At 41.6% G+C, this 24,857-nt stretch overlaps 1 protein-coding gene across 1 annotated transcript in view; it reads right to left on the bottom strand.

The window, feature by feature from the left end:
* Positions 1 to 24,857, bottom strand: part of FGGY (FGGY carbohydrate kinase domain containing) — a 352,569-nt gene that overhangs the window by 104,365 nt on the left and 223,347 nt on the right. The window contains exons 11-12 of the mRNA XM_016205908.2: positions 19,962 to 20,069; positions 4,735 to 4,796 (exon numbers count right to left, since the gene is read on the bottom strand). Of these exons, the coding sequence (XP_016061394.2) occupies positions 4,735 to 4,796; positions 19,962 to 20,069 (170 nt within the window). The remainder of the gene's footprint in view (positions 1 to 4,734; positions 4,797 to 19,961; positions 20,070 to 24,857) is intronic.

The following is a 24,857-nucleotide window of genomic DNA, read 5'->3' as shown; positions in this document are numbered from 1 at the left end:
ATTGATTCACAGGAATTATGGGAATGACAGAAACAAAAACCGTCTGTGAAAGAAATCAGATCAAGAAAAACTGATTATCCTCAAAGGAGTAACTGAAAAATCCAGAGAAAGTGGGAGAAAGGAAAGGTTAAGAGAATGTGAATTAAGAGAACTTCTTGCTGACAATCTTAAGGGACCTGAAACCAATAGAATCACAATGAGAAATGACTACTGATTGAAGAGACATCAGCAAAAGCAACTTGGAACAGGTAGGGCTTCTGTTTACATTCCTCCGCTCCAGTAGACCATGAGTTTCACTGAGGTCAGGGGCCATATCTTCTACCATGTCTCTCTCTCCCCACCAATGGTTTAATCTACTCTTGGGGAGAGACAAATTATTCCTTTTAAAAGGTAAATCTGAGCCTGTCTTTCCCAACTCCAAAACTAAAAACTTGAATAAAATCCAGTGTCCTTATCTTCAATGACTCACATTGTTTGGCCCTTAGCTTACATTCTGCCCTCACCTGTCTCCCAACTTTGGTCCAGTCACAGTGGCCTTCCTCATGTCTTTGGAGCTGATCAAGGCATTGGGCCTTGCTATTCCTTCAGAATGGAGGGACCTTCCCCTATAACTGTAGTCTGGCCCCACCCTTTATTTAGAGTCCTGCTCAAGTATCACCTCATCAAGCACAGCTTCCCACCTGAAATAGTGCTCATTTGTCACCCCAACACCTCCCATTCCACATCTCCTTATGCATCTCTATTTGCCTTTGGGAGTTCATCAATTCCTGGTGTGCCAATATATGTGCTCTCTCTCTCTCCCCACATGTGCACACACACACGTATGTGTACGTGTCTATGAGTGTGTGTATAATATCTGTGAAAGTGAGACAGGTTAGTAATCCAGGGCAAGTGGAATTAGGAAAACTGAGACAGGTAGTTAAATGGTCAAGCAGCTTACAGCCATCTAATAAATCACAATATCCTATCTTCCCTAGCCGAGGACACTTAAGAGTAAATGGTTTACACTTCTCCTCCCCAACCTGGGGATAAATAGCTTAAATCACCCGACTCAGGGAAACAGATAGCAGAAACCCAATCAATGCCGTTTGGGCCAACCACACCCAAGGCCAGGTGAAGTTAAGGGAATAAATCTCATTTTGGTGCATCAGACAGTCAGGGGACCAGACTTTAACCTTGGTTCTGCTGTCAGCCTGGAATCCAGTACTTAGGGACTATGCCAACATCTTCCCACCAAAGCTGCCATCACCAGGACCTCATTCTGAGACATTGATGGTCAAGGTTCTCTAAGAGAATTAAGACAATAAGAAGTTTAGAGGAAAAGAGCCAAAGTTAGGATAGATACAGGGTGATCTCTGGCCAAGCAGTGAAATTTCTGGCTATCTGGCATCATATACAGAGAGACTTTGGTTGCCAGTTACATGCATGGGCACCTCTAGCTCATGTTTACTTATCTTCTAAGCTTACAAGACATTTGTCTTCAGGGATGTCCTGTCTAAAAGGATTACAGTAAATCAAGAGTATAAAATACTAAATCTGTTTATCAACACTCGTTTCTACAGTTTCAAATAGGATTTGCTGATGTTAAGCTTTAAGATGGGGTGGACTGCATTACTGTTTTCAGAGAGCTTGAAGTCACACCCAAAGAGGCACAGCGTTCCTGATTCCATGGGATTTGCTGTCCTTTCCAAATAGTGTGTTTCACTCTAATAATAATAACTATGCCTATTTCTTTCTAAGACCCAAAGGACACTAGGTCCTATAGTCTTGGAATATTCATAGATCTGGTAAGAGAGAGATAAACTTACTTTACAAGGTAATAGAAGGAAAGGAAAAGGAAAAGGAGCCAACATGTGTTGAATACTCAGTAGAGCTGTAGATAAAATTTGAGAATCCTCAAATTATAGAAATAAATAAAACCAAGAGTGTAGATGGGATCACCTTGGAAAAGAAGGCAAAGAGAGAAGAGGGCCAGGAACCCAGCTGTGATAAACTTTAATGTTATGAGAAGGACATTAAGAAGGAGTCAGAGACACAGTAGGAAAACTGGAGAGGGTGACATTCCAGAAAGAAAGCCTAGAAAAGAGAGGGCTCTAAAGGAGAACCCAAAGTGGTGATTGGTGCCACATACTACTGAGAGCCCAAGGGGACTGGGTCACATCCTAAGGACTTACCAGAGGTCACTGAGGACCTTAACAATAATTGTTCCAGGGGCCAATGGTGACAGAATTCAAACTGGAGTGGGCAAAGGAGGGGTACAAAGTGAGGAAAAAGTAACCAAGAGTACAGGCAAGGCTTTGGTGAAACAACTCCAAAGAGGAGAAATATAAGGAGGTAGTTGGAAAGGGGTAGGAAGTCAACTAGCATGTGGGAAGAGTTGAGATTTAAATCCAGTTCTGACTCCAAGGCTGAATTCCATAAGTGGCTGTTGTGCTGCTATTTTTCTGAGTTTGCACGCTAATCCATAAAGCTTTCTTTCCTATTTTCAGTAAAAACAACTCACATGAGGTTCATCTATGGAAGACAGTTCTGGAAACTTTGAGTATTTCCTTGCAAAGTCTAACTATCCCTTAGGTTTGTGGTGAGCTTTAAGATCTTCAGAGATTGGTATCTCCATGATCTACTTTCACCCAGATAACACCCGTAAAGTGAATTAAGCAGGGCATTATCATTGTGATTTTATGGGTGAAGAAACTGAGTCACCAAGGCATTTATGGCAGAACTGAGATAAGAATCCTAGATCTCTAATTTCCAGTCCAGTGTTCTTGCTACTCCATCACCGTTTCCGCAAGAAGGCAGGCAGGTTATGGATGACTGACATCTGCTGTTTAACCCTAGAACAGCTATGACCAAAACTCTCTCCCCCTTTATAATCATCAGTAATAGTGGCAGAAGAGGTAGTAGTGGTTGTCATAATTGTCATAGTATAGTTTATGAAGCCTTGTCAAATACATTACCTCAATAAACTCCAAGTGAATTCTCAGTTACCCAAGTTGGTTCTCTCATAACTACTCTCCTATGTTCCGATGAGGACACTGGGGTTCAAACATAATGCATGTTGGAGCTGGGTATGAATCTAGAGCTCTGAGATCCAAATCCAGTCCTCTGTCTTTGCATTAGAGGTTTATAAATGCTGGGGCCCTTCAAGAATCTCATGGGAGTTATGGCCCCTCTTTACAGAAACATATGCATGAGTCTATCACCAAGGTCTGGTGCTAGGTGTTCACATTGCTACTAGGGTGTTATTGCTTCTAGGCCATCTCAGTAGAGAGAACTAAGAGATGAATGTATGTATGCTTGCATATGAATATATACACCTGTACTTATTTTACTTATCTCCACAAATATGAAATATATATATATATATATGTTATATATATACAAAATCACAAGTTGGTTCTAATACCTGTGATTTCCACCTAGTACCATAGGGTTGATTCTAACCTTTCCCTTTCCTTATCTGTGAGAAACCTGTCTCTCACTATCCACACAAATTTTTTTATTTGCTCAATGTAGTATACACTAAAGGATTTTCAGAATAGCTAACCCATATATCTATGAAAAACAAATTCTGTGTTTGCAGTATAATATTTAGGTACAGCCATTTTATCTGTAGCCATACAGTCTACTGTCAAAATATTCTTTCCCAAAGTTACTTCAGCGAGTTCTTTTCTTTCCCCAACCCCTTTTAGTGTGATTATGGTATTCATTACTAATAACAAGAGGCTCACTTTTTTACTGTTTGCATTTCATTTCACCCATGCCCACCCCACACATATATCCTGCTATTATCTATCTATCATCTATCTATCTATCATCTATCTATCTATCTATCTATCTATCTATCTATCTATCTATCTATCTATCTATCATCATCTATCTATCTATCTATCATCATTATCTATCTATCTATCTATCTATCTATCTATCTATCTATCTATCTATCTATCTATCTATCTATCATCTATCTATCTATCATCTATCATCTATCATCTATCATCTATCTATATCTATCTACCATCATCTACCTTCTATTTATTTTCAGGGGCACGTGAAGCATCACTATAGTTCTGATAGTTATAGTTGAATAAAATGTACTCAGAAAAGTGTCATTTCCTCCTGCTATCCTGTTCCTGTCCCCCCAGTCTTTACATTCCATTTCTACACACACTCCCCACCATCCCACACCCAGTATAGGCAACCAATCTCAGTTTCTGGTTTAACTTTCCCGTATTTCTTCTGCACAAATGAGTAAATACACAGGTATTTTCTTATATCATCTTCTTTTTACATGAAAGGGAGCATGTTGTCAACTTTCTTCACTTAACGATATACCTGAGGTCACTCCTCATCAGTTATTATTCTGAGTTTTACAGATGAAGAGACAGGCTTAAAGAGGTTGAATACCTTGCCCAACGTCACACACCTAGTAAGGAGTAAAGCTGGATTTGAACCCAAGAGGTTTTTGACTCCAAAATCCATGTTCCTCCAAAATCACAGTTTCTCACCCATGGTTCCTGGAATATTTTGGGGGGATCTCTGGGTTCTTTGAATTTTCTTAAATTGCTTTGAAAATTAATACCTGTATGTTCTAGATCATCTGGATGACTGTCTTATAACCAAATACTATCAGGCATTTTCATTGCACGTAGGATCTGAAAATCACATCAGCCTAAACTGAGTGTCCTCAACACAGTCGGGCATGGAGAGTTGTAGGGGACAGGGAGCAGTTACCTGGCTGTGGCCTTGGCCTGTAGCTCAGGGAAGGCAGCGTGGCCCTGCACCATGTGGTCTATCTGAAAAACAAGAGAGAGGGGTCAACCCATAGTATCTCTAGTCTATAACTGAGCCAGAAACAATATACTAAAATGTGTGTTTCTTTCAACTCTTTGTCCATAGGATCTAAGAATGTTACACAGCTAACTCAGCGAGGGTGTTTTCGCTCTTACAGAAATCTAGCTTTGCCTAACCTAGTGTTGGCATCTTGGATCTACAATAAAAGGTGATGTATTATAGAACTGTACACCTGGAACCTACATAATTTTATTAATCAAAATATCACCTCAATAAGTTTAATAAATAAAAAATTAAAATTCAATTAAATTTAAAAAGTTTAAAGAAAAGAGTAGCAGGGAATGAAACTCTCAAGGCTAACCTAGCGGCAGCAAGTAGCATCAGGTCCAAGAATGAGATGTGAGGAGCGTGAGAAGGGCGAGTACCTCAAGGTAAAAGCTGGGGGACCTGGTGCTAAAGCACTAATCTCTGATCACACCATTGCCACCTCCGACCAGGCTGTTACCCCAGAGCACTGTAGACCTTGAATTACTCACTGGGTCTTACTAATGGAGAGGTGGAGTGAAAGAGACTGTGAGGAGGAAGACTCAGTTAAAAAAAAAAAAAAAAAAAAGAATTGTCCCAGAATTGTCAAGAGAGCCTCCCCTGATTGAAACGTTATGTCACGTGGGAAACTGCAACATAGCTCTCCAAGGACAAAGATGTCTGAACTCTGTGGTCAACTATCTTCTTCTCATGTCTAGGACTTTATTCCTTAATCCACTTGGCAGCTCTAAACAAAATAATATGTGATATGCATCAGGAAGAGGAATGCTTTTCCATGCCGTTACTCTGCTTGCTAGAACACGCCCAACATTGTGTTTGGGTTCCTGAACTTAATCTGCGTATTTTCTCAATGTTTACATGAGTCTCTAGGACTCCAAAACAACTATTCTGACAGATTTATTTTCATCCAAACTATGAACCAACTGGTTATTTTGGCCACATGGAGATAGTCTCCCTGAGCATGTTTCTTGAGAGCCAGGGCTGCGTACGGAGGGAGAGAATTTGTTCTGGAGCCACAGTGGTTGGGTTTGCTGTCTGCTCTGACACTAACTAGCTGTGTAACTATGTGCAAATCACTTAGCTTCTCTGGGCCTCAATAACCTCCTTCCCCCTTCCCCAGCCTCCTTTTAAAACAGGATTGCTAGGCTTTAGAGAGTGTCTATAATGCCAAAAATAGTATAAATACTATCACCTAAAATTTATTGACTCATTTGCCATGTAGTGATACTAAGCTAAGCATTTTACATACATTATCTCATTTAATCCTTACAATACCTCCATGGAAAATATACTATTGTTCACCATGGAGATGAGAAACTAGGAGTAAGAGAGATAAAGTAACTTGCCCAAGGTCACAGGGTAGTAAGGGGCAGATCTTTTTGTTTTTAACTGAGGTATCCCTGCATCTAAAGTCCTTGTTTCTTGACGACTGTGCCACATTATCTATTAAACTTCCAGGTATAATATAATCTGTTGACTCTATTTGTACAGTTCTGCAGAATGCTTCAAAATTATATCAAAGCAACTGGTCATTTCAATGGGAGAAAAAAATGCAGGTTTTGAATGCCTATTTCCTACAGGTTCAGCTGCGGGTTACTGTGACGAGGCATATTCTGGACCTTAAAGAGTTTGCGTTAGTAAGGCATTACTTGATTTGATGCTAACTTAGATGGGAAGTACTTTCGGAGGTCAGGGAAGGGAGGTTTAAATGAGCTCCCAGGAGGGAGCACAGAACCTAGCCTGTGTAGTGCAGGCATAAATACAGCTATTGAGTATTTACTGAATGCCTCATGCATCAGGCACTGTGCCTAGTCTCCAGGAATGCAATGGAAAATAAGAAATGCAATACATACAAAACATAGTAGCATCAAGTAAAAGATCAATGATTTAGCAATTATAATATAATTGGGGGAGGTGAGGTTTCAGCTGAGGAGCCAAGAACAGGCAGTTTGGAGGAAAAAAATAGTTGAGGGCAAGGCATGCCAGAAAGGAGATGGTGATGAATGAAGAGATGAAGATGGAGAGACATGCATGGTTACAGATCATAAGGAGACTGGTCAAGCCCTGTGCCTGGAATATTATAGATGCTCAATAAATAGTTGCTGAATAAATGTAGAATGCACCAAGCATATGGAGACACACCACAAGCTCAGAGTACCATACCTCACGTTGCATTTGTGTCTATTTGTGTGGGCACAATTTGGTCACAAGGTAACTGCATGTTAAATTAGAGATTAAACAAAGTGTTGGAAACAGGGAATGAATGAGGAGTGTGGGGACAACAATGGGTCTTAAGAGTCCAGTAAGTGTTTAAGTAAGTGTTTATAGTTTTATTGAATTAGAGGCCTTAGGAAGTTATTTTGATTTGGGGAGCAAAATGATAAAAAGTTAGGGGAAAAAAGACTGGTAGGGTAGACAGGCCAGGGAGATGAGCAGGCACAGAGAGCAGGAAATGTGGACATTCTCAGAGGCTAACATTGGGAACACAGGGCACAGACACTCCCTGTCCTTGTTTTGTAGTGGCATTCAAGTTCTTTTACCATCATTAGTTTATATGCCAGTCTTTTATCCTATACTCTGAGCAATTTTAAATAGAGCTTCATTATTTCCCACGTCCCCACTGCTTAAAACAATGCCTGATATCTTGAATAAATGAATGAGATGCATTTTGAAGAAAATGAAACAAATTTAGTGACTAACCAGTTACAGAATATAAGAAAATCTGAGTCAAGGATGACTCTGAATTTTGGGGTGTAAGAAAAGAAAATGTGGCCATATTAATCATGCCTTTTTATTTTCTCTATTTCTGCTGCTCTGATACCTGGAGCCTTACTGACCCTGGCGTGACTGCCCCTCCCAGGGCTAGCCAATTCCTAGAGACAGTAAAGGACTCAACTCACCTGGGAGCATGACTTTCATGCAAACTAACTAGTCCAGAGCCCACCTCCCCACCACCTCCTCTATGGACCACTATTTTCCTATTCTAATCACCCCAGGCCACGTAACATACAACTAGGGACAACCCTGGTGCTTCCCATGTGGCCCTGCATAGCATGGCATGCTCTGTCCTCTGGAGAACTGAGAGTAACAAACTCTCCTTTCAGTGGCAATATCTTCTGATCTGCTGACCTCATCATACCTGAATAATAAAAAAATCTATATGTTAAAACAGTGGTTTAGTGGGAAAAAACATGCACTTTGGAAACATGCACTTGGGTTCAAATTCACGGTCTATATTTATATTCTGTGCTATGTAGGAAAAGTTACTTGACCTCTCACAGCCTCATTGCCTACAAGGGTAAAATAGGGATAATAAACTTTGCTTTTCAGGGAAGGTTGTGGTGAGTGTCTGGTATATAGGTGGCTTTCAGTTCATAACACCTATTGTTAAAAAGAGAGAGGTACCACCAAAAGAGTAAAAATAGTTGGGAGAACAGTGTCTGAAATGGTCAGCTGCATTTTGTTGTTTTTCATAGCAACTGGTGGTAAAGGCCCACCCTGATTAGCAAAGAACTAGCCAGTTTGTCAAATAACTGAGCATTCATTTCGAAAGCCTGCAGTGCCTGTTCCTAGGGTTGATCTCTCTACTTACGTTTGAATCGCTAATGCATTTAGCACAGTATAGCGGTTACTTGTTTTCCAATGAAATAACCAGTTTAACCACAATGACTGTATTTGCCAAGTGGTTGCCTTAGAAATATATAGACAGAGCTAGTCTGGCTCTATGACTATTTTCTTGTTTCCTCCATCTTCTCAGATTTCAGCTCTGAGAGCAGGCATTTATAAGAGTAGACAGAAAAGTCTACAAACTATTTGGAGAGGTAGGAAGCGTGAGCCGGATGGAGTCAGATCCTCTTCAGGATGGCTTTCAAGTCTAGATCAAGAGGGAGAGGCCATCTTACAATATATAACTTGGGTTGGATTTTTGGCCCTTCCTTCTAAAGGTGGTGTCTGCCTTTGGAACAGGGGTAAAATAGACATGCAATACAGTATAACACAGTGATCAAAAATCACTGTGATGAGGTGGCATCTGGCCCACAGATGTATTTTATTTGGGAAATAGAATGTGTTGTTTTTTTTTTCAAAAAATGAGCCAATATTTTAAAATTTGGAGATTTCACTTAAAATCCAGATTTTGGTTTCTTTTGAAGATATGGGCCACCCATATTCCCGCATGGCAAGAGTCAGCTGGAGCTGAGTGCTGACTGATCCCTTCAGACAGTGTGTAGGGAGCACTTCTACTCCCTATCATTTCCCAGCAACGGACACCAGATTTCATCAATTTATCATCATGACTGCACTAATGTTTTGCTTGCAGTAGAGATCTATTTCTCTATGCCATCTCTCTGTCAGAGGAGGGAGCATGGGATTCAGCCCTAGAGTACAATGAGTTGAAAGAAAAATTTCTCTGTGGGAGTAAAAAAATATTTATTTGCCAAGTCCGTTTATTCACTTGTGCTGTCTGACTGCTTTCGGTATTTGAGGTTTTGACCCTTGCAGAGAAAGCACAGACAAGAAATCCTAAGGCCTGAGCTCAGTTCTGACTCAGGGCACGATCGCGGACAAGAACATGTCTAATTCGCTCTCTTAAATGTTTAATAAATTAATATGACAAATAAACAACTGTTTGTAAAATTACACAGAGAACTACATTGCCTGAAAGATTAAAACTGCTCACAGGCAAGAAAAATACATAACAAAGGCCAACTTAGTGTTTCAGAATTTTAGGTTCTGTGATTATTTTGCTAAGACAAAGCCATCTTTTTGCATGATGGATTTTCCTGTATTAAAATTAATTTTATGTATGAGTCTCGAGGCAGTATTTCATCCTGCTTTGCAGATAAAGAAACCATCAGGCTCAGAGAAGTGGTCAATGGTCATCACTTGTCATACTTGCCTTTTTTCCATTTACCTGTAATGTCACTTTTGTTTTCTTTCATCTAAGCTATTCCAACTCTTCACTGACCTAGTCTATTTATATCAAAGTGAAAGCATTTTGCCTGATTTTTCCCCAGCCTTAAAATTCTCATGAAAATCTAAGGAAAGAAGAAAATAAATATGGTATTTATTAAATAAATATCTGATATTATCAGGTATCTGATAATCAGGATACCTAGACAATTTCTTTTATGCTGCTGGAAAGAATTATGGGCTCCAATACTGAACAGTTCCTAAGAACAACAAACATTCCTAAAAGAAAACAGAACTTTTACAACGTTACTATCAGTTTTATGTAGAACAGCTTCGCTTACCAGTGGATAAATTCTGATTTAATGCAGACCTAGTTTAGTCAGTTTCATTCACCAAAGTTGGTCCCTTTGCGAGTTTTTAGTTTAATTAGTTCGCTTATTCATGAGACTAATGTGATATCTGGCTACCCTGGGCTCAGCATCAACCCGATAATCAGGATACGGAGATAAACAAAAGCCATCGGCTAGGAGAGGAAGATGGGCACGCCACTCTTCCAATACAGCCCAGGCTCATGAGGGTCTTCGTAGAGTCAACGCATGACTCAGTCGAACACTTACTCTGTTCCATCACAAGGGATTCGCTGCAATTAAGACAGATGTGAACTCTGTCCAGATGGAGATTATATTCTACTGAAAGACAGAGACAGTCAATAAATAAGTAGAATAATTACAGAGTGATCTGAAAGACTGATTTAAATAGAGGGTTCAGGGACAAAATGGGGGCGACATTTAAACTAAGACATGATAAAAGAAAAGGAAGCAACAATTTCTAAGTAAAGAGAATAATAAACACAAAGACTGCGTGGTGGGGAGAGCGATATTTGTCTTAGGAATTGACAGGACTCCCGGGAGACCCGGCGGGAGGGCGCGCGTGGGACAGCTGTGAAATGAGGACGGGGGTAGGAAGTGGGGAGAGTCGCGCAGGCTGCGGCAAAGGGGTCAGGTTCTATTCCAAGTACAACGGGACGACACAGAAGGCTCGGGGGCGGGGGGGAATGGGATCATATGAGCTTTAAAAGACATTACTCAGGGGTTCCACTTCTTATATGGGCTGAATAGTTCCTATCACACCAATTCTCCCGAGGAGAACGATTATAAACACTGATCAAAATAACTCTCTGAAGACAGTGGAAAGTGACCAAGACCAGGTAGAACCTGGAGAGGAGTAGACATGTGGAAAGAAAAAAATGCATCACTACATATGTTTCCTGATTTTACAGATTTCTGCCTGAGGGCATGCCCCAATCAAAGCCATAGATGACTGCTAATACTCAAGATATACGCAGTCTTCTGGGCTAAGAAATGAGAGGTCAGAGTTCAAGACAACCATAACATCTAGAAAGTAAGGGGGTGCGTGTGTCGGGGAAGCCACAGAAAGGGAGCTCAGCATTACACATAGAAATACTGCCCTAATCTCTGGATGATTATAAGTAACCCAGCAAGAACTCAAGAGAGATTTCAGTAGGTGCTATGACAGAAGAGACAAAATCCAGAGTTTGAATTGAGTCAAATAAATTATCTACAAAAAAAAAAAAAATCAATACTCCTCAGAGAAATGAGAATTCAGTATCTTAGAGTATATCAAACACAATGTTAAAAATACGACCTCAGAGAAGTAGAAAATTTATCCACATTTAAGAGAAAGCCATTTAATGAACAATGACCCTGAGATGACTCAGATGTTAGAATTAGAAGACAAAAATTTTAAAGCTGGTAATTTAACAGTGCTTAAGGATGTAAAGGATCATATTCTCATAATTAATACAGACATAGAAAATAGCAAAGAAACAGAAACTATTAAAAATGAAAATTCTAGTATTGGCAAATACAATATCTGAAAAAATATTTAGTGGGTGGGCCTAGCAGCTAATTGGAGATAACACAGAAAAGAGTCAATGGACTTGAAAACAGGCCTAACAGAAAGAGTAGCTAACTGAGGGGGAGAGGGAAAGAAAAAGAAAAGCAGAATCCCTTAGGGGCCTGTGGAATAATAGCCCAACTTCTCAAATATGTGTACTTGGAGTTATAGCGGGAAGAATGAGAACAAATGGGGTAGAAAACAACATTTAAATAAATAAACGCTAAAAATTTCCCAAACTCGGTGAAAGACAGCAGTTTAGCAATTCAAATCTGGAGGAAGACGGATAAATCCAAAGAATACCTCAACTGAGCACACCATACTAAAAACCAGAGATTAACTAATATACTGTGCACAGCAGAAGAACAGTATAAACGATGGTTGACTTCTCATAAGGAACAATGGTGCTAGAAGAGAACATATAGACATCTTTAAGTGATGGAGGGAAAAAAAATCTGTCAATCAAGAATTCTATATTGCACAAAATATCTTTCAAGATAGACAGTAAAATATATTTATTAAATATAAAAACTAAGAGAATTTTTTTTTTGTTAGTAGATCTGCAAGAAATAAAGAACTGCTAAAGGAAGGTCTTCAGGCCGAAGGGAAATACCAGATGGAAACTTAAATATTCAGAAAGAAATCAAAAACAATGGAAATGGTAACTATGTAGGTAAATACAAAGTTTATGTTCTATTTTTCAGAATTTCTTTGAAATGTAATGACTGTTTCTTATGGAATGAACTGTGTCCTCCCAAAATTCAGATGTTTAAGCAGCAACACCCAATGTGACTGTATTTGGCGATGGGGACTTCATGGAGATAATTAAAGTTACAAGAGACTATAAGGGCAAGGCCATAGTCTGATAGAATTGGTATCCTAATAAGAAGAGAAAGGAACACCAGATCTTTCTGTTTACATGCATGCACCTAGGAAAGGCCATCTGAGGACCCAATGAGAAGATAGCCATCTACAAGCCAGGAAGAGTCCTTTCTATTGTTTAAGCCACTCAGTCTGTGGTATTTTGTTATAGCAGCCCAAGAAGACTGATATATTATTTAAACATATCAACTTAACAACTACTACATTTTGGGGTATATAACATATGTAAATTCCACACATATGACAACTACAGCATAAAGAGTTGGACGATAGTAAATGGAACTATAGAGTTGAACGCTTTTAGTATTTCACATTAAGTTTAACAATATGTACTCTAAGCTGACTGAAAAGTAGAATGTTTATTGTAATTGCTAAAGAAATCATTTTGAAAGAATGCAAAAAAATGATGCCTAAAAAGCAAATAGAGCCCTGGCCAGTTGGGTTCAGAGGTTAGAGCATCGGCCCTCGGACTGAAGGGTCTGGGGTTCGATTCCAGCCAAGGGCACGTACCACATTTGCAGGCTCTGGCCCTGTTAGGGAAATGTGTGGAGGTAACCAATTGATGTGTCTCTCTCACATCAATGTCTCTCTCTCTGTCTCTCTTTCCCTTTCGCTTGCTCTCTGAAAAAGCAATGGAAAAAATATATTCGGGGAAGGATTAGAAAAAAAGAGAGTAGAGAAATGCAAATAAAATTCTGAAAATTGAAGAATATTCAATTAATCCCAAAGAAAGCAGAAAAGAAGAAACAGAGAAAAACAAAACAAAAACAGGAATGACCACAGATAGTAAAATGGAAGACCTAAATCCAGCAATATTCACCTTGGCATTAAATGTAGATAGTTTAACACCCCAAAAAAGCAGAGATTGCAAGAAGACTATATAGAAAAGCAAGACCCAACTATATGCCACGTACAAAAGATGCACTTTACACAGACTGGGCTACAGAAAATGATGGTTTGGCCAATGGTGCTGGGAGACCATGTGAAGAACGAAAGGTGGGTTGGTGATACATATTTTGGAGTTGGAATCAATAGGACTTTGTAATGGATTGGATGTGGGCAGAGAGAGGAAATGAGGAGTCAAGAATTAATCCTAATTTTCTGGCTTTAATAAAATGTAAATGATGGTGCTCTTTACTAAGATGAAGACAAATAACGGAGGATCACCTTCAGGGGGGGTATCAGTTACTACAGCCAGAAACCTGGGAGTAATTCGTGATTCTTCCTCCCCCTGCCTCCCTGACATCTAATCCATCTTCTCCATTGATAGCAATACTATCCTTAAAAAACCTGGACCGCTCTCTTTTCTGTACACGTCACATCCACCCCATCAGAAGATCCTGCTGGCTGTACCTTCAAAAGAAAGAAAAATCTGATCCCTTCTTACCTGCTCCACTGCCATCCTCTCGCAGCCGGCCTGTAGCTGGATCACTGCCTCAGCCCCTTCACCCTGCTTCCATCTCCCCCACTCCCAGCCCAAAGACTATTCCCTACAAAGTAGGCAGCGGCCTGAACGGTCCCTTAAAAACCTAAGTCATGTCCTATCTCTCCTGTGCTCATCCTTCTTCAATGGCTTTCCATTTCAGAGGAAAAGCCAAAATTCCTCAGTGGCCCCCATTACCTCTTGGAATTTATTCCCTACAACTCTCATTTTGGTTGACTCTGCTCCTCCCATGTGGCCTCCTTGCTACTTCTGGAATACCCCTTGGCCTGGTATGTTCTTCCTCCAGGTTTCCCCCCCTTCCTGTTGTTTGTTTGAATGTCACTTCAAGGAGGTCTACCCTGACCGCCTTATTTAAAATTGCAAATTGCTCACCTGAATCACAAGCTTTTCTCCTCTATTACTCTGAACAACTTATCCCAGGAAATAAAATTAATTTATTCATTGCTTTATCACTTTCTTGTCTGTTATGTGTCTCCTCTGGTTAGAATGTAAGCTTGATAAGGGGACAGACTTTTGGAGGGGAGACAGAAGAGGCTGTTTTATTCACTGCTTTTTTCTCACTCAGAACAGCACCTTAAATGTAGTAGGCACTCAATAAATACTAGCTGTGTAAATAAACGTCACTCTAAAAAGTTTGGGCTTTATTCCATAAATCGTTGGAGAGCTATCAAGAGTAACAGGGTCATATCTATGTTTAGAAAGATTGCTTGAGCTGCGCTCTTTAGACAGTGTACTGTGGACTGAAAGTCTGTGTCCTCTCAACATTCTTACAGTGAAATCCAAATCAGCAATGTGATGGTATCGGGAGGTGGGGCCTTAGGGAGGAGATTAGGTCAGGTTGTGAGAGTGGAGGGAGTCTGTGAATGGGATCAGTGCCCATAGTAGGGTCTGAAGAGTCCAGAGTTCTCCCCTTCAGCCATGTGAAGATATAAGAAGATGGCCCTCTGCAACCTGGAAGAGGGCTCTACACAGAACCCGACCATGCTGACACAGAATCTAGACTTCCATCTTCTAGAGATATGAGAAATAAACTTCTGTTGTATTTAAGCCACCCAGTCTATGGTTCCTTATTATAGCAGCCCAACTGATTAGGACATTGGAGTTAGAGGGGGAAAGAGCAGAAACAAGAAGGCAACTAGCTGTGCAGGAATACAGGTGGGTACACAAATGTACAGAGAAAGCCTGGGCAGGAGGCAAGAACAGGGAGGTATTTGTTTACACAGAGTTGGTCTTTGTATCCATGAAGTCATTCTAATTAGCTAATGCGCAATGCTGGGGACACACCTATGTCTATGCACAGATCCTGTCAATACTGATACCTATATGTTTCTCTCATGGCCTCCCTCGCAAAGCCTGCCAACCACATTGGCTTCAAAATACTTGAACAGAAAGTCACACTAACTGAAAATAATTGATTCTCAAGGGAATCTATGAGAGAATTCTAAGAAATACTCAGAAATGCAGATCCACACAAGTCAGACTTAGTTCTGGAGAAACCTGGAGCTTCCAGGAGATGACTTGGGTTTGAACCAAGGCTCTCCCACTTACAACTGAAAGAACTTATTCAGGTTCCCTTATTGTTCTGTTTGTTCTGTTCTATTTATTCCCTAGTAAAACTGACATCATAACATCACATAGACATGCTGTGATGATCAGATGAAATACTGCATCTTAACAGGGCCTAAAAGCTCCTGGAACTTAACACATATTCCCGGCAGGCTGCAGGGCAGTGCAATCTACTATTACGTGCTACAATGAATTATAATTATCAGTTGCATATTCAGCTTTCCCATAAGATAACAAGCTACTAGAGGACAGGAATCATGTGATAATATTCTTGCCTGGCCCAGAGTAATCACGAGTGAATGAATGAATGAATGAAGGGATGAAATCACTATCTCCATAACTTGTATAGCACTGTGTATACTGCAGGCTCTTACACACAGAGTGACTGTCTTCCTGAGGCTGGCCCCAGGCTCACCAGCACTGATGACAAGGGAGGAGGCAGATAGGCACTCACAATGCACAAACCCTAAAATTCCCAGAACACAAAGCAGTTTGTTACATTGTAACCCTGTGGCTCAAGTTCATAAATTTAAATTCTGGGTTCGAACAATCCAAAGGTAACCCCTCACCCAAGGTCATAATCCCAGGAAGCCAATGCGACCACATGGGTGGCTCAGGACCTTGTCTTAGCCTCTCCCTTCCCTGACACCTCCCCCAGTAAAAGTGACTTCAAGTAAGACAGCAAAGGGTGCATGGAGAGAGGGATGGCCAAGGTCCAGTTGGAAATAAGCTTCAGCATCTGGATGCAGCGACTGCACAGGCTGCTGTTCTGTGGAAAAAGTCTGGGCTAAAAGCAATGTGTTTTGCACAACTGTTCTGGAGAGAGTATTGACAAGCACGAGACAATCCTTGATGGGTGCTTGATTGATGCAACGGAAATCAATCATCTGTGGGGTGCGGGTGTGTGCCTTTCCAAGAGGAAATAAATATTAGAGGCACAAGCTTGAAATGAGTAAAAAATGAGTCCAAATCTCAGTCAGATGAAACAGCGAGGGTTCCAGAGCCAGAAAAGATCCTATCTTATTTTTTCTTCACCCTGAAATTAACCAGATGGACATTTTTTTTAAAGTACCAATCTATCCACATGCTTGGAATGAAGAACTTGCTTTGTGATGGAAGATCTGTATTTAATTGTAGAAATGAGACAAAAATATCTATTTTTCAAATCTAGAGTTTAGATCATTTTTATTTTTCTAAACTCTCTTCTTTTCCCTCCTTCGCTTTTCTCTGTTCTCCTCTCTTCTGCTTCAGATGATGTCCTTATGCCTGTGTGTTTAGAATATACCGTGGACAATGTAATAATGAAACAGGCATGTGAGAGACCGTGTGCATATGAAGCAAACAGAAAAGAGGTCACTTCCTCTTACAGTGTCCCCTATGACAATAATGCGCTGTGAAACCAGAGAGAATTCACAGGTGACCAAAGGTAAATAAGGAAAGGAAATGGAAGGTGACCTGCAAGGGATCCACGGAGAAAGGCCCCCGTGAGGGCATCGGTCACCTCCCCGGGCCGTGCTTACCACTCCAGTTTCAACTCCTCGCCTGAAAAGCACAGACAATAGCCGCTCCTATCGCGTAGGGGTTCAGAAGACTAAACGACACAGTACAGGAAAATCTTTTGGAATGAAGCCTGGGAAATAAGCCTTCGAAATAAATATTAGGCGCTGTGATTATTATGAATATCATTCGAGGATTAACGAGGTTATATACACAAATCCTTCCCAGAGATAAACAACACACTCCGTGAAGTGCAATTGTCGTCGTTATTATTACCATCATTATTGGTATTCTTATTTTATCTCTCTGTTTGATAGGTGGTTTCTGTCTCTTTGCTCAGCCTCTCTGGACTGATGCTTTAGCGGACAGTCTATTTAGTTCTTGATTCAGCTTTTGCCCCATTATGCTAGCTTTCTGATTTCCTAAGATTTCACTCTCTCTAAGCCATGAGTCAATCATGCCTCATCCATATGTCTGAGGAAACTATACATGTAGAACTGCCCAAAGTGGGGCTCCAAATGCAGCTTGATTGGTGGATGGTGCGCAATCAACTAGATAAAGGCCAACAATTCCCATGGCTCCTAAGGAAAACCATCCTGGACTGTTACTGAGGGGTTTTTTTTAATGGTGAAGAGGTTACAATTTTTATTTAAATTCAGTCTCAGAAAGAGGAGAAACCAATTCTTCTTTACAACATCATAACATTCGGGCGAAGATGGCTTATATCCATAGCAACAGAGCAAACTTAGAGCCAAATACTGGGAAAAGCATTTCCAGACTGACACAGATGTTCAATTTGCATATGAAGTCCCCGAAAACCTGTTGATGGACAGCTTCGTGGACAATGCATCCAGCACAAAGACTTGGTTTACTGTATCTTTATCCTTGTTATAAAAAGCCTCTGGGCTGTGTCCTCTGCGAGTTCTGGGTCTGCTAAGGGTGATGGCACCATGGTGCAGGGTTGAAAAGGGCTATATTTCAGTCATGGGTTTTCAATGTGTCACAGAAAGGAAACAGATATTTAAGCTGAAAGTTGTATAAATACATGGCACTGGTTTAAACAGGAGAGTGGAAAGCTCCAGTCCCCATGAACCTTAAGCACACAGTGATGTCTTACTTCCCAACATTTCCAGCACTGGTTATTAAGACCAATAAGAAGTTATTTATTTTATACTCACTGAGTTTCCCTACTAGATAATGAGCTCCTTAAAACCAGGGAATGATGGGGACCTAACTCATTTAATTCATTTCTGTAGCCTGAGACAAGAGCAAGGGCAGAGAACACGCTCTTCGCAGCCAGCCAGCCACCTAGGCTTTCATTGACTTTGAAAGAGAATTTGAGGCAGCTAAGCATAAAATAGCAAGACGCCAAGAAATGGAAACTAATGGGTACTTGCATCTCCATCCAGCTCTGGATCAGATCACTTTTTTCCCCCTTTTGTTCTTTTTTGTCTTTTTCCTTCTTGGATCAGATCACTTTCAATTTGACTGAACATTTAGAAGAGCTGGTGGGGGAATCAGACCATAAACAGATGATTTCAATATACCATAGTAAATGTGAGGTTGGGTAATTGAGGCTAAGACTCATTTTCTCTTGCCTTCCACATCTAATCCTGACCAGGCCAGCCCATCTCCTGACCTCAGTTCTCAGTCATCATTGCCACTGTCCTCATTCAAGCCATCATGGCTTTTTGTCTGTGCATAAACCCACTAAAACTGGCCTCCCTGCCTCCAGCCACATGCCCTCAGGCTTTCTTCCTCAGTGCTGCTAGCCAGACTGAGATTTGAACATTCCTGTCCGTTTTTCCAACCTTTCACTGGTTCCCCTTGGCCTTGATCTACTAGATAGCGCTCAATTCCTTAGCATGCTTGACAGGGAATTTGTATGATGTGGTCCCTGCCCAACTCTCTTTTATGGTAAGTCATTCTTCTAAGACAAGTTTATGCCACAGCTGATATTCTGGCCTATTTGCAATTACCCTCAAATATGCCTTGTTATTTTCGCTCCCATGTCTTTGTTCCTATGCCAGTTCTCCTGCCTAGAAGAGTGTTCCTACCCTTCTTTGCCTTGTTTGTTCTTATTTATCTTATAAGGCTCAGCACAAATGCCTTCTTCCCTGCAGAGTTTCTTCACACTGCTCTGGGCCCACTCTGTCCTAGTACCTCTGGCTCAGTGCTCATCTCACATTTCTGGATCTTCTTTCTTTCCTTTTAGACAACTGCAGGGAGTCAACACATTTTTAGCAATCACCCTCTAAGAACTGAAGTATCCCTGCCTTTAAGGAGCTCAAAGATTTCTGGGAAAGGCAGATTAGTAAACCAGTAAGAATAACAGAATGTGATAAGAAGCAGAGTTGTGTCTTAAAGGACAAGTAAAATGATAAAGGTGGTAAAGGACTCTTGGAGCAGGGTAAAGAACAAAGGCACAGAGGAGTGGAATAACCTAAGCCCCGGGGAAGCTATGAGTAAAGAAATCTAGCCTTGGTGACAAGTACATCTGTGGGGCTGGAGGGGAAACACCACAAAGGGAGTGATGCACACACAAAACTATCTGAACTATGTCCCAAGGGCTACGGGGAACCACCGAAGTATCTGGGCTGGGGAGTTCCATGGTCCTTTTCACAAAGTACAGTATCACTCCTGCTGCCATGAGAAAAAAGAATTGTTGGGTGAAAGATAGATGAGAAGATGGGTTAGTCACCATCGCCTGGGCCAACATTTATTCCTTTGGCAAGCACGTGCTGCATATGCTCCGTATGTTAGACTGTACGCTGAGAGAAAGTCAATTCTTCTGATTTAGGATTCTGCAAACCTTCCAGATACTCGGTATATGGGTAATGTGACAAAGTGAGCTAGTCGTGGGTGTAAAAATGTTCATGACCATAATGAAAAAGTGTCAACTTACCAATTTCCCAGTAACACTCTGTCCACCTTCATTCAGCCAGAACCCAGGAACCATGGCTGAGAAATAAGGGCCCCAGACACCTGGTACAAAAATTGGGTCTTTGCTAATCTGGAAAGAAAGAGACAACGTATGTGAAAATATTAACCTTGAGGGCTAGAAGGAGCCTTCTCCTCCTCCCATCTGGTGTTTCTATGACCATGGAATTCAGCTTCTTATTAAATGCCTTTTATGGTGGGGAAGTCACTCCCTCCAAAGGAAGGGCATGGCTTCATCTTTAGAAACTTTTCTGATAAATTCATTCAGATACCAGGATAGCAAAAGAGATCATTTTGGAAAGAAACGAATGAGACATTTCCTTCTGGCTCCCTCTCCATGGCAGACTGATTGCAAACGTGGTCCCCATTTTCCACTCATCCATGTATCCCTCCCCTTTTCAATGTGATCTTGCAGCTCTTCTCATGGAGAGGCGGGGCCCCCACCTCTTGAATGTGGGCCAGCCGGGTCATGTATGGCCAACAGAATGAGGTAGAGAGGACACTGTGCCAGTTTGCCAGGCCTCACCCCCATGAGGCCTATGTACTTCTCCACTCCTCCTCTTGCTCTTCTACCTTTGCCACGAGAATGTGCCCGGGCTCGCCTGCTGGATGGAAAGTCATGCAACAGAGCTGAGTCAGCCCCGTTGTTGCAGGTGCTGCTTCACACAGATGCGAACAACAATAAGACCAGCAAATCCGACTAGTGGACCAGCAGCTAACAAGCCCAGATCACCAGAATCTCCCAGCCATCTGAGAGATGTGTGAACAAAAACACGCCTTACCATACATCACTAAGATGTCATGTTTGTTTGTTACCTAGCATTTTTGTGGTAACAGATAACTGATACATTCCCTTCCTTCTGCCAACACTTACTAGTCACTCTATAGCAGGCCATCTCCCTCTGTTGGGTGCTGCGGGCACAGAAATGAATCAGAGTTCTCGTCTTCAAGAAGCTGCCCATCTAGAGGGAGCTCCACAAGTAAATGGACAAACACAATACACTGTGGTCCACGGGGTGGTAGAGACAGAGAATGTGGAGGGGCAAAGGGAGTGAGGAAGAAAATGGTCTAGACCTGGCTTCTTAGAGAATAGGATATGAGCTTAGACTTACAGGTTTTCTCCAGGTGAGGTGGAACAGGCACTCCAGGTCAAGAAAACAGCTGGAGCAAAGCTAGGTAGGTGAGGTGCACCAAGTATTCAAGATGCCACAATGTTTTATTTTGTAGCAGACCATGGAAGTCCTTTTAGGTGTTAGGGAAATGTATCAAGAGATAAGCCAGAACAGCCAAGTGTTCCCTCTTCTGGATGACATGTGCTTCTCACCCACCCAACAGGGATGGACGCTGAAGTCCTATTTATGGTGGTGGAAAGGTGTAGTTCAAGGGTGGGAATAAAGGAGAGTTAGGCACACCAGGTCTACTTTTGCATGTCTTGAGGCCGGCAGAGAATCTAGTCATTCATTTATTCTATAAATACTTATTCAGCCTTCCTTATATGCTTGGTCATATGCCAGGTCCTGGGGATCCTAAATATGCACAGTTTCTGCCCTTATGAAATTGATAGCCCAGCATTTTAGCACGGGGACAAACTTTCTTTAAATGTCTTGACCCCAATTATTCCGGTTCCCTTTTCACTAAACGGAGTCATCAAGTCAGAAGGATTTCCAACTCCCAAGCAGCAAGGAGGTAAGGGGAGACAAGGGAACAACACTGTTAACTCTAAATGTTGTCAAGTCAAAAGAATTTATGAAAAGGGACATTTAACACCTAACATAGAAAAGATAATCTCAGGGGGAAAAGACAGGCTTCTACAAGACAAGATAGTTCCGCTTACATTGACATATCATTCTTTTCCTGATGGTTCAACAGATGTTTCCTGAATTCCTGTCATGACCCAAGTCTGTATCAGGCACTGGGGATAAAAGGTAAACATAAGAGCAGGTCCCTGCCCTCCTGGAGCCCACAGTCCTGAGAGGGAGGCAGACTAGATGACCAACCATTCAGGTTTGGCCAGGATTCCAATAGGTTTAGCACTGAAAGTCCTGTGCCCTGGAAACCCCTTCAGTCCCGGGCACACTGGGACATTTCATTGGTTGCCCTGAGACAGACATTAATCAAATCATCACATGAATGTGCAATTACAAACTGCAATAAGGAGATGAAGGAAAATCAAAAGCTACTATAACAGCCTGTACGTGAGGTGTGTAATCTAGTCTGGGGGTCAGGGAAGGCTTTTACAAGAAGACAATGTTTGAATTAAGATGTAAAACATACACAGAAATTATTCCGGTGGGAGTGAAGGTATGTGTGTGTCTGTGTCTGAGTGTGTGTGATATGAAGTGTTCCAGGCAGAGGGAACACTCCCTTAATGGTCTTCGTTTTTACCACTTTGCCTTTGCCAGTGAAAATTTCATCATATACCCACATTAGAAACTACTCCCTGAACTGCTTTGGGGTATATAAGAGTTGCTTTGGGGTGAATGAGACAGTCACTCCATTTAGGACCTAGGGTTTGAAACAACAGGTGGATGGACACCCACCAAAATCAAATTTTCTCTTTTTATGCCCCGCACCCCCTCCCTTCCAGAACTCTTAGCCCCATTTGATAGATTAGTCTCAGAGAGGCTGAATAAGTTGTCCATGGCCGCACAGGTAGTTATTGGCCGAAGTGGGATTTGAACCCAGGCAGTCGTTGCCCTCAAACCCTATATTTTTTTATAATTGTATAAACAGATTGCTTAGAAAGGGCATGCACTGCCCCCTCCTCCCCTAATCTCACAATTTAACCATTTTCCCCTGTCCGCTGCAGCAGAACTTCAGTAGAAGGTTGTGGGTCTGCTGCTTGGAAACGTCAGTGGGAGGCTCTGCCCAGCTCTGCCCAGGGAGAAAGTTCTGAGTCGACTCCTGTTTGTGCTCAGACATCTGGAATGGCGCATGCTTCTCGTCAGACATCCCGAGCAAAGCAAGGGAACAAAGACACAGCGATATGTTCCCCAGAGCACTTCCGAACACTCCCCAACCCTGTGCTCTCAGAAGCACCAGCAATAGTTTGTTTTGAGGGAGAGAGAAAGAGAAAGCACGTTTGTATATTTATGAGGGCTCTAATCCTTTGCAATAAACCTAAATATTTGAAAATATTTTTGTGAATGCTATTTCCATGCGGATGGCTGTCTTGGCCTGGAGATTGCTCTCTTACCTGAAAGGAGAAGGTTCATTTTGCTCAGCTGACAACAGGTGTCCATGTAGGATACTGACTTCCCTGTAACAATGGTGCTGCTGGCAACAACAGCAGCTGAGACTGACTGGGTACTTACTAAAGGCCTTATTATAAGCATGTAACAGGACTGAAGTCACTTAATTCTCATAAATATCCTAAGGGACGATTCTATCATCATTCCTATTATACAAATGCATAAACTGAGGCAGAGAGTTAAATAACATGCCCAAGAATATAAAAATACAAAGCAGACAGGCATCACACTCTACAGGGTCTAGGTGTGGCTCTGTCAAAATATGGTCATTGTGTCCAGCCAGTGTGGCTCAGTGGTTGAGCATCGACCTAGGATCCAGGCGATCAGGGTTCGGTGCCCGGTCAGGGCACATGCCTGGGTTGCAGGCTCGATCCCCAGTCAGGGGCATGCAGGAGGCAGCCGATCAGTGACTCTCTCATCATTGATGTTTCTCTCTCTCTCTCTCTCTCTCCCTTCCTCTCTCTGAAATCAATAAAGACATATTTAAAACAATACATGGTCATGGTTTTAGGCAGCTACCACCTGAACCCTTCATTTGACTTTCAAGGACAGAAAGCAAGAGCCATTAGAACCAACACAGACTCACCCAAACCGGACAACCCGGCCTTGAACACAAGTAGGTTAGGAATCTTCATTTCCAAAAGGCTTTTTATAATACAGTTATCAAAAATTGACAGATACACTTGTGAAGAGCCAAGGGGAGATCATGGCCGAGTCAAAGTCCTACCTTGATTCTGCTCGAAATTGCCAGTTCTACCCAGGGGATCGTACAGGCAATCTTTCTGGGCCTCGGGTTCCTCAGTTCCAAAATGGGCAGAATGATATGAATATGGGAGGACCTTTGTAAAGACTAAATAAGCTACCACATATAAAGAACGTATCTTTTGTGTTAATACTAAGCAAACAGTTCTCCTTGAAATGTGGCTTGTGAGATGGAACAGCCGAGTGACTGGGCTGCATGACCACATCTGACAGTATTTGCAACCATGCCAGGGGGTCTCTAGATTCATCCTTGGTCTTTGGAGTCAATATTCTTAATAATGAGGCAGAAGTGGATATAGAAGCAAAGCTTCTCATATTTGCAGATGGTTTAAGCCGGGAGGATTGTTCATTATGGGCATGTTCGAATCAAGGCTCAAAGTTGCTTCAAAGAGCGAGAACATTAAGCAAAACGCAACAAGAAAATAGTTAATATTTATAGCAAAAATTTGCGCTTCACAGGTAGTGGCAATATTCTCTTTCATAGTCTTCTTTTTCGCAGGTGTTGGCACATGGCATTCAGTTTAGTATTGTTTCATTATACGCAGACATTTGACATATGCTTGAATTATGTGTGATACAAATAAAGTTACTGAAACACACAATGAAACAAAACATTTGGCTGCACACTGTATGCCCAGGCACTGAGATCACAACAAAGCTGTAAAAATAGTAAGGCAAAATATTAATAATAACAATAATGATAATAATAATAATGTGGCAGGCATGGCCCTTTTCCTCAAGGAGCTCCGGGTCTGACCGGCAGACATAAAAATCATGACAATCTATGCTGAGTGTGAAGTAAGGCAGGAGAGGGGTGTGGCAGGAGCCCAAACTGCCGGGGAAAAGCC

This window comes from Miniopterus natalensis, chromosome 9 (assembly GCF_054644295.1).
Source record: "Miniopterus natalensis isolate mMinNat1 chromosome 9, mMinNat1.hap1, whole genome shotgun sequence".
NCBI classification, from domain to species: Eukaryota; Metazoa; Chordata; class Mammalia; order Chiroptera; family Miniopteridae; genus Miniopterus; species Miniopterus natalensis.
The sequence above is the reverse complement of the archived record's forward strand: the minus strand, read 5'-3'. Positions and strand labels throughout refer to the sequence as shown.